General features: G+C 28.7%; 1 protein-coding gene across 1 annotated transcript; it reads right to left on the bottom strand.

Moving 5' to 3' along the window:
* Positions 1-7,807: 7,807 nt before the first annotated feature.
* On the bottom strand, positions 7,808-10,529 carry LOC133203520 (uncharacterized). The gene is made up of 5 exons (XM_061339294.1): positions 10,330-10,529; positions 9,686-9,754; positions 8,712-8,802; positions 8,401-8,509; positions 7,808-8,119 (listed from the first exon to the last, which is right to left on the bottom strand). Exons 1-5 carry the CDS (start codon positions 10,502-10,504, stop codon positions 7,808-7,810), a joined length of 756 nt encoding a protein of 251 aa, XP_061195278.1. The 5' UTR covers positions 10,505-10,529.
* Between the last annotated feature and the right edge of the window lie 641 nt (positions 10,530-11,170).

Below are 11,170 nucleotides of genomic sequence, written 5' to 3'. Positions count from 1 at the left end.
CCTGTTTTTATACTGGGCAACGCGTCTGCCAGGATCATTTCGTTATTCTGTGAACTACTCATTAACCCATATCTTGTGATTGGTCATTATGAAAATTACTTAATTAAAAATCACTCTGATTCTGCACACAGTACTCTGAAGTTGATATTAAAAGGATGGTGGAGTTCCTCATTGACAACATTCATGTAGTAATTGGAGACCAGATCTTCCAACAAACTGTTGGAAGTCAGACTGGCAAATAACTGTGCTCCTTTATTATTATTATTAACCAACATGTTTTTATATTTCTATGAAGTAGAATTTATTAAAAATTACTACATGAGAAGAGGAGAACACTTGCTGTTGCCTTCAACTCAACATTCAGATATATCGAGACGTTTTATCAATCAACAAATTAAAAGTATAACTACTAATATTTCGATGTCGACTCGGTATATCCCATATCTGTTTCATATTTGGGTGTTTTACTGCCTATCGACGATAAGGGACAACTGTTAAAGTAAATTGTACGAGAATTCGTATGACAAACAAGATGACTTCAAATTTTCCATTGTTAACTTTCCTTATTTATGTAGTTATATTCCACTTTCACCTGCATTTGGTGTTTATGTCTCTTAACTTATACTTAAGATCATGCTCTGAATACGATCAATTTTTAAACCAAGGCAGACTACTCAGAGATAAGGTGATGTTACAGGGATTTCAACAATCTCGTTTAAACATTTCTAAATTCTATGGTCTGTATAAGGACTTTGTAAGCAAATATAACTTATCATTGGGTCATATTTTGGCAGTTGGCTCACGGCGGGGCTGACCAGTCAACATGGGATACTTACTCATCCTAGACACCTGATCCCACCTCTGGAATTTCTAGGGGCGTGTTTTATGCCCTGTTAACAGATTTGTATTGTTTATAGATTTTTATTAGATCGATCACTGTTCGTTATCTTCACCTCCGAGAGAAATTGTGAAAATTTTTAAACATCATAAATAATTAAAACTTTAAAAAAAAATTAGGAATTGGATATTTGGATTATTTGCAACCCAAATAAATCGAAATATATATATATGGTAAGTAGCAAGTGCGCTTTATTCTGTTTCAATATCTACTGGAATCTGAATTTGATAACTCCCTCAAACGAAATATGTATATACTTTAATGATTAAATGAATAAACAGATTTTACTTAAGAGCATTAAAAAGTGATATTATTAAAATAAATGAAGACATGTCTTTTTTTTACGTGATATATTATATGAACATAAAATAGGTAATGTGTTGTTAACATTTACTTTGCCAATATATAATACGAAACTACAGGTGGAGGTACGAGCAAAAAAAAAATGAAATAAGATTTAAAAAATTGATCTAAACGAGAAGGTGTATCGATTTGCGTATTGGTATAATTGGTAGTGTCTGAATTGAAAACCCTCAAGATGTAGGTCTTCTTGTAAACATTGTATTTTGAAATTAAAAAAGTACTTGTTGCATCCCACCACATCTAGTATGCAATCGCAGGTTATGTATTGGGCATTTCTCTAACAAGTTACTAGTATTAGCGAATTATACTAACATTAGGCCCAAAATTAAGGAGTTTAATTTTTGTACTTAGAATTATACGTTCCAATCACAAAAAAATTCTAGTATCTAGAATAAATTTGGGACACGATTTGCTTTGGTCTGTTTAGAATGTGAGGATGATGAAATTTTAATATAAACCACTATATAGGCAAAATGTAGAAAATCATAATTATAGATGATTGATGATTAAAGAAAGCAACACATCTATATGTGTTTGTATTGATTTATTCAGGACCTTCAGTTTTTTGGAGTATAACTGGCACTGCTTCTAATATATATATATTTCAACATTTTTATATTTTATATTACATTTTATATTTCAGGAAAGGAAGTGGATAATTGAAAGTCGATGGTTTCAGGAAAATTAACTGTGTTTATAGAAATAAACTTGATTGCATTCAAGAGAGCTTTCAAATACCGTATACCATCAATATCATGAATGTATTTGTTTAATCCTCTAATAATGAATAGCCATTTAATAAAAGATAAATGTATGAAGTGTAATGTTAAACAAAATATTTAAAAAGTTTCTTTATAATTTTGAAAAGAACTGACTTTTCTTGCTGACAAATTGGTCAGATTTGTCTAATTTTATACGGCTTGCAATTGGAACATTATTTAATATATCAATTTCTGTCTCGTATGAGAACTAAACACTAAACATCAGGAAATGGTAATAAATATAGCGCTTATGAATAATCTTGTCGGTATAATGAGTATAATTATTCATGAAATTTTAAATTTTTCTTGTCAAGAGAGATAAAATCCTCATAAACTAGAAGTGAAATATTTTAGCTTCTTTAACAAGCGCATTTGAATAACAAGATAAATGTGCATAATTGATTTATATAGGTATAAAGTAAGATCAGTTGGTTAATTAATAGACAAATCCATCAATCAACAATTATGTTCTTGGTTTTCATTCTTACGTAATCCTTACAAAGTTTGATACTGATTTGCATTTTAGTTTTGCAAACAGAAAATATCTAAACTTTATTAGTTATTCAATATATGTTAAGCTAATGAAGATTTGACACAATTCACGGTAAAGTGTGTCAAATTTAAATTATACTACACTAGAAAATTAATATGCAAACTTATGACTAAGAAAAGGTTATATGTAATACGTCACATTGGCTTCCTGATCTATCTAGAGGTACTTTAACACATAGTAAAAGGATAAACATTTTCGTCGACTTACAATTAACAAGAATTTGAATCATTATTTTATTTGGAATAATGCAACAAAGTAGGATGCAACAATACAGTGCATTTCAAAAGAATACAAAATAACGTACAATGTAATAAATAGAAAGATACTAGATCTATCAAATAAATGTATCTTAAGGGTCTTCTGGTTTCAGTTCAAGTTGAAAATACTTATTGCTATCTTCGCTTCTTGTCTCAAATTTCTGTTCCATAACGTTAGTGTTAGTTGACGAGTTGCTTTCTCTTAAATTTCCATCATGAATGGAATCTCCTGATATACTTCCTTGTCGGGAAATTGTTCCCTTAATGGAACATATGGAATCAACAGGACTCCCTTTCTCACTCAGAAGATGATGGACATTGGATGTTCTAGATCGCATACTCGACGGACTCTTGTCTTTAAATGATGGTACTTGAGTTCCCTTTTCTGATAGCTGCTTAAAATAAATGTAAACTTTCTTTCTTCTCTATGAAACCAATAGAATGTTGAATGTTTCTGGTCGTATATATATATATATATATATATATATATATATATATATATATATATATATATATATATATATATATATATATATATATATATATATATATATATATATATATATATATATATATATATATATATATATATATATATATATATATATATATATATATATATATATATTCAAAAGACTAGAAAATACTGAAAGGTACATAATTTTCCCATTTTGGCACATGTTCAAGTAATCGGATGCTTAAAAAATCCACTAATATCAAAGTTTAATATTTCTAGCCATGTCCTATCACTCAGTACTTTTTAAATAATATTCATGACACTTACATTAGGTTTGTGCTATATAGAAACCCAATGATTTCAAAATTATAAATTTAATGTACCCTTGCAGTATCTTCTATATCGCTGTACATATGAAGATTATCTATGGATTCTCCGAAAGCAGGTTGATCTTGATTGAAAGGCATTGGTGATGCTCGTCTGAAATTGGTATATGTAAAAATGTGAACAAATTACATGACTTTAAACAAACATCTGTACTTACTAAATGAATTATTCACGAAGATACACTAATTTTAAGCTATTAGTTTCAGTTTTTGATTTGTAATAATGAAACAATAAAGGGATGAAGTTTTAAAATTCTTACAGTAGTGTTTGTTTAAACTTGCGTCCAGATAATATGAAGACTACACCCAAAATGCAGCCTACCACTCCGCAACTAAGAGCCAACAATAAGTCTAGAAATAATACAAATTAAGTTTAAATAAAGCATATATATATATATATATATATATATATATATATATATATATATATATATATATATATATATATATATATATATATATATATATATATATATATATATATATATATATATATATATATATATCTATCTGCATCTGTATCTTACCAATTCGTTTAGGAAAAGTACATGTTATAGAGATCCATTCAATGATGCATTTTGATATATTGCAATATTCTTCCTGCACAGTGGGAGGAACCTTTTCACGAAGGTTCGGATTCGTATGTAAATCTAATGTGAAGTTCACACAGGTTTTCCGATCATCAATATCGTAGAGAGAGTTGTTATTCAAAACCTTGCCTGAACAGAAAATCGTACAGTTTACACCTAAAAGAAGATAGAGTACGTGTGTTGATTGGAAGCAATTAGATAAAAAGACTAAATATTAATTATCATATAAAAGAGAAGAAAAATAATTACCAATGAAATTTTAAACACCCCCCCCCCCAAAAAAAAAAGAATAAAATAAAATAAAATAAAGAAAATTTAAAAAAAAAATCAATATACTAAATTATATCTATAACTATTGTTCAAACCTTCCTCAAGCATATTATAAGGGCAGTGTTGTTGAGCCAATTCATTTCTGATCATGATTGCATTTCTAAGACACAGATGTACTTCAATTAATCTGTAATAAAATATTCAGGAAATAGCTTTTTATTGTAAAGAAAATTTAACTAAATGCATTGTATTTCGTTTAGACTTAAAATTATCATATATATCGATCTTACTTTTCTGAGACAGTCGGTGTCACGGAAAATGACCCGCCTCTAAGTACACAGGGCAAAATAAACGACGCTGAAATTAAAAGCCATGTATTATTTCCAGAAACCTTAAACGAGTGTACCACACTATATCGAAATTTATTACCAAGACAAAAATTTTGTATAATCTAGAACCTTATATAAAATAATCAAGTTTGATGTATTGTTATTCATAAATAAATAAATATGATATATTTGTTTTCATGTCAAGTATACAACATAAATTTTTTCAAATAAATTTTGAATCAATTGCCATCTTATGAAATTTCAATCGAAATGAAGTCTGCACATTTCAATATTTCTTTGTATAAGTAAAATGTTAACTGTTTTTAAAAAATTTCAATTCCTCATCTTATTACGAGAATTTGAGTTTTTGATATTTGATTTTATCAATAGGATTATAATACTTACCTAAAGACAGAACCGGTTTTATCATTTTGTTTTTTTTTGTAAGATATGAAAAAAAATTCATCTCCTTAATTGGATTGTGATAAATATAAGTAACAACATATTGTTCTATTGAAATATGAAAAAAGGAATTCGTCAAGTAATCAAGGAAACTTTAATCAAACCTTCCTTGTTACAGATAAAACGTATTAAAAACTGGAAATAATAAAAAAGAATGTTAACGGCAAAATACAGGTCAGGGACAAACTTAAATATCACTAAAATAACATCAAGATAAAGAACAGTGATCAATCTCAGAAATCCGGCAAATAAAAAGGAAGTGTGAACTATATTCGGACCCTGAAAATACTAGAGGTGGGGCCAGGTCCCTAGGAGGAGTAAACTATAAGCATCCCTTGTTGACAGGTCGCCGTGAGCCCTATTTATTGATCAGATATACAGAGTATTCAAATTTAGTCTTAAAGCAAAGACCTAAGAAATGGTATGAATCAGGTGTGACAAATCAAGTACGACCAACATAGGTTATTTTTACAGAAAAGGGTTGTTATAAGGACCGTAGATTTTGCGGGGAAAAAGCAACTAGTTTCTACAGGACAAATACTTATGATCAGAAAAATAAATCTGCACAAATCTAATTTTATATATTCATTGATCTTTCATATATGTGCGTTATTAATACATGTAAGAACATATAATTTTTGAGCTAGGTTACAATTTTTTCACAATACGATCTACACACCATAGATACATATCTTTCACAATCTGTACAAACCATTAATTGTTTGTTTTAATTTTTTGTCGAACTGGAAGACATTTGACTTTCCAATGAAAAACATGTAGAAGTTTTTGAATAAATTCTGCTTCATAGGATAGGAATATAAAAACAAGTCGGCTTACATTTAAAGGAGCTCAATTAAATTCCGACAGTTTGTTTGAAGACCTGGTCTCCAAAGACTTTCTTTCTATCTCCTCTCTTTCTATCTTTCTTTCTTGTCAATGAGGATTTTCAGCGTCCTTGTAACATCAATTTGAGAGTATTTTTAAGTAGAATCAGAGTAATTTTTAACAAAGTAATTTTGTTGATGACAAATACAAGATACAAAATTTCCGAGCTCCATTTTTAGTAACGTTTTCATGTGTTCGACTTTAGAAAAAATGAGTATTTTAAATTTTCTAATAGTTCTTTGGAATTTTTAGAATCCACATCTGATTAACACCACTTCTAGAATATGCTATTGCACAGTGCGTCTGAAATGTTTCCTTTGCAGCAGAAAATATTTGGTAAGACGTAAAGATAGGGGCAATGTATCTTTGTAAGGATTTCTATGAATTTTAGGAATCCAGTATACGTGGGGTAGATTGAAGTCACTTTGATACAAACAAAGACGATATTGTTAGATGTACAAGCCGTTTCTGCTGGAACCATGACATATTTTGCATGTAGTCCTTCAACATCTTTTATCGTCTCCGATTAAATGAAAACGGAGGGATGGATGGATAGTGTATTGCCTTTATACATACATACATACATACATACATACATACATATATATATATATATATATATATATATATATATATATATATATATATATATATATATATATATATATATATATATATATATATATATATATATATATATATATATATATTTTGACTGGCACTTCCGAGACTGCAGCATGCATTCGATGTAGATACGGGTATTCATTTATCGAAAACTATACTGTTTTTGGAAGTGAATGTCAGTGCATGGTGGTTCTTATCCATTTGCTTATAATTACATTTATGTCCTACTTAAAAAAGCTTTATAATCCTTTACACTTAATGCGCTGTTATAACACATAATGATTTCAGGAAAATACAATTTTTTTCGAAAGGAAATAGATAGTAAAGAATGTATAGTTCATAATATATATATATATATATATATATATATATATATATATATATATATATATATATATATATATATATATATATATATATATATATATATATATATATATATGAAAATTAAAAATAACAAGGCAACAATGTTAGTAAAACGTAAGCGCTTTCATTATACTTCTTCAGACGTTTTACAATTCAAAACAAATATATATATATATATATATATATGTATATATGTGCCACCTTGTTAAGTTTCCAAACATAAAATTGGAAAACGTAAAAGGATTTGATTAATAATCCTCCATATCTAAGATATGATACCACATTAACAATTTGACATTGGCAAATGTTTCCTGGTGGTGTAGTAGAGTATAGTAGTATAATACAAACGCGAAAAAGTGAAATAATTGAAAAAAGATAAGATAATTTCTTAATTGCAAACATGACTTCGTCTTATATTAAGACTTTTTTAAAATCAAAAATTAGTAAGATAGATGGACATTTTCGTCGGAGCAATTTGTAAAGTATTTAAGAACAACAGAACACTTTAAATCAAAATCAAAATATTTCATTTAAAAATATCCAAACAGGCGGGACACAAACCAGAATGCATTTAAATATTATACAATAAATCTCAAAACAATACAGCTATAAAATATTTCGAGGATCAGTTGGGTTCTTTTCAAGTTCAAAATAATCATTGCTATCTGCGTTTCCTGTTTCAAAATCCTGTTCCATAAAATTAATTGAAGTAGTCGAGTCTTTTCTTCTCCAACTTTTGTTATGGATGGAATCGCCTGATGTACTAAATTTTGGTGAATTTGATTCCCTAATGGAATTCACGGATTCAACAGGACTTCCTTTTTCACTCAGAAGATGATAAACGTTAGAGGTCCTTGATCGCATACTTGACGGACTCTTGTCTTTTATTGATGGTACTTGAATTGCTTTTTCCGATATCTGCTTCAAAGAAATACAAACCATTCTGTTCAAATGTATTAAACCAATTCATGATTGAAAGAGCTGCCCATTGCAAGAAGCTTGAACTTATGTGAGCACATTTCACTCTTAAAATTACTAAAAAATACTTCAAAAAATAGTTTTTGGCAACTGAATGATACTGATACTTACAAATTGCATTTTCATCCTGCAAATATCCAATGAAAACAAATTTATCCTCATTCTCTCTTATATTTATCTAATATATCAGATTTCTGTCAAAACTCATATATTCAATTCACCCTTGCAGTATCTTCTATATCGCTGTACATGTGAAGGTTATTTATGGATTCTCTGAAAACCGAATGATCTTGGCTGGTAGATACAGTTGTAGACTGTGTTATAAATGACCTACAAAAAACATGAAAAGAAACTTGATTGATGAAACACAAAAGCAATTTCCACACTTACATGTACTTGTTACATGAGTAATTCACAAAGGTAAACTAGTTTGCAGTTGTAATTACTTTCCACTCTTAAATCAGCTTGCATATCTGTCACGTTTGTAAGACAATGAAATGAATTTGCCAATTAATAATTCAAAAAAGCTTACTGTAATTTGATTTTAAAGCAATGTCCAGCTATTGTGAAGATTACGCCCATAATGCAACCTGCTGTCCCACTAGCGAGAGCCAACAATAAGTCTAGAGATAATAAAAATTTTATATTATATTATATTATATTATATTATATTATATTATATTATATTATATTATATTATATTATATTATATTATATTATATTATATTATATTATATTATATTATATATATATATATATATATGATTAAACGCTCCTTTTTCAGAATTTATCGATGTGCAAACTCATGTCTTTGTACTCACAAATTGAATAAAAGTGCGAAGCGCTTTTATGGTAAGTTTGTAAGTACAAAGGCACGAGATTACGCATCGATAAATCCTGAAAAAAGAACATTTACATTATAATTCCAATCATGAAGTTTTAAAATTATTTCTCCTCAAAACCTCTCTACCATCCGTTATTTCTGTACAGGGTAGGAATACTTTATGCAGCGATGTGGAAATGAACGTAATCGACATGAACATGGATAATGTTTAACCTTTATTGCTAAAACATTCAATAAAAATAACTTATAAATGATTTGTTTCAATTTTTACATTAAAAGCTAGGTCAAGAGAGTAGTTCTGATTGAGAGTTCTATCGATGTGTAAAGTTTTTCTTGAATTTGGTCTCGTCCAATCAAAACACAGGAAATCAATCAATAAAATTAAGATTAGAATTATATATATATATATAACCCCTATGCACAAACCTAAAATTAACAAATACTACTGAAAACGTACATAATTTAGAATACAGAAAAATAAAGCTCAACTTCCACTTCAACTGATAAGCATTACGGTGAAATATCGAAATTTAGAGTCAAGCTCTTAAATGTATTTCCTAAAATTTGAGGACAAGAAGCAGCGTGAAAGGCACCAGAATGATAAAGAAAAGGATCAATAAATTTTAACATAGAACATAAAAAATGTAAACTAATGTTCATACTAATTTGATAAAATCCCCGATGCCCACTTTCCGTATCAATGTTTGTACTACCGATTTCTCTTTCATGATCTGCAAAAAAGAAAAAAAATATTTGGATGCATTATAAACTACTTCCCTCTGCATGAATCTTGTATTTTTTGGTATACGCCCCTCATTACAGTATATACAATCGTTACTGACACATGATGTTGCTAAAGATGAATCATCCTAAACAATTGCTTAAATTATTTTCTTTACGATGCTCATTCTGCGTAGATACTTATCCTGCGTACAAAATATTTGCAAAATGTTACGAAGTAGTGATAATTCTTTAAAAATATTGCAAACTTAATGGCCAATTGGTCTAAAGCTCAGACTCCTAAGTAGACCCCCCCCCCCAAAAAAAAAAAAAAACAAAAAAAAAAAACAAAAAAAAAAAAAAACAAAACAAAACAAAACAAAACAAAAACATGGATTTATTTCGTTATTCGGACTAATATGGCTTTTCCAAAAGTTCAAGGTGTATGTTCCCAGGTAAAGGATTTTATGGGCCCGGAGAAGTATATATATGAAAAATAAATATAGCATTTTAATTTACATCACTTCCAAAGAAAAATAATACAAATCACGAAAAGTACAAGGAAAAAAATCTCAAGGAATCTTACTTTTATTTTGAGGAAATGTGCATGTTACCATAATCCATTCAATAATACAGTCTGATATACTGCAGTGTCTTTTCTGGAGAGTATGAGAAACATTTACACTATTCGTCGTAGGTGTAGTTAAATCTAATGTGAACTCCACGCAGGTTTTTTCTTCATCGTAGATAGAGTTGTTCATCAAAAACCTGCTTGTGCAATAAATCGTGCAGTTTACTCCTACAATAGATTAATGAGAAAGTGTCTATCTGTATATAAAAATTTAAAAAAAAATAGGGAAAAACCAAATTATGTCATGTAGCAAAAAAATTATTTCCTTTAGGGTTATATTCTCCAAATATTTATTGTACTGAATCATATCTACAATTAATAGTTCATATCTTCCACAAGCCTACTATAAGGGCAGCGCTTTTGAGCTAACTCAGTTTGGATTATAAGTGCGTTTTTTAGACACCAACTCACTTGAGTAATACTGTTTAAAAACAATCAGGAAACAACCTCATTAATGTGAAGTACATAGGTCTAAATGTTGGATATTTCAAATTTAAAGTGTTGTCATGCACATTGTACCTACTTAACTGAAACAGTCGCTGATGCGGAATTAGACTCACTTCTTGGTACACATAAACAAATCAACAAAGCTGAAATTAAAACCCAGGAAAAACTTTTCAGAACCTCAAATAAATATATTTTTCTGTATATTTTGAACAGTATTTATCAACATAAAAGAAACGTCAAGTGTATTATAATTTCTTTTTAAAAAAAAAATTCTGATGCCATTGTATTCATCATAGGGAAATTTAGGCCATTTGAGATTGTGTTTTATCATATACTTAGTAATAAATAC

This window comes from Saccostrea echinata, unplaced genomic scaffold, assembly GCF_033153115.1.
Source record: "Saccostrea echinata isolate AGI-Se365-2 ecotype Australia unplaced genomic scaffold, CSIRO_AGI_Sech_v1 ptg000051l, whole genome shotgun sequence".
In the NCBI taxonomy this organism is placed as follows: domain Eukaryota; kingdom Metazoa; phylum Mollusca; class Bivalvia; order Ostreida; family Ostreidae; genus Saccostrea; species Saccostrea echinata.
Note: the sequence above shows the minus strand (reverse complement) of the source record. Positions and strands in the feature narration are given on the sequence as shown.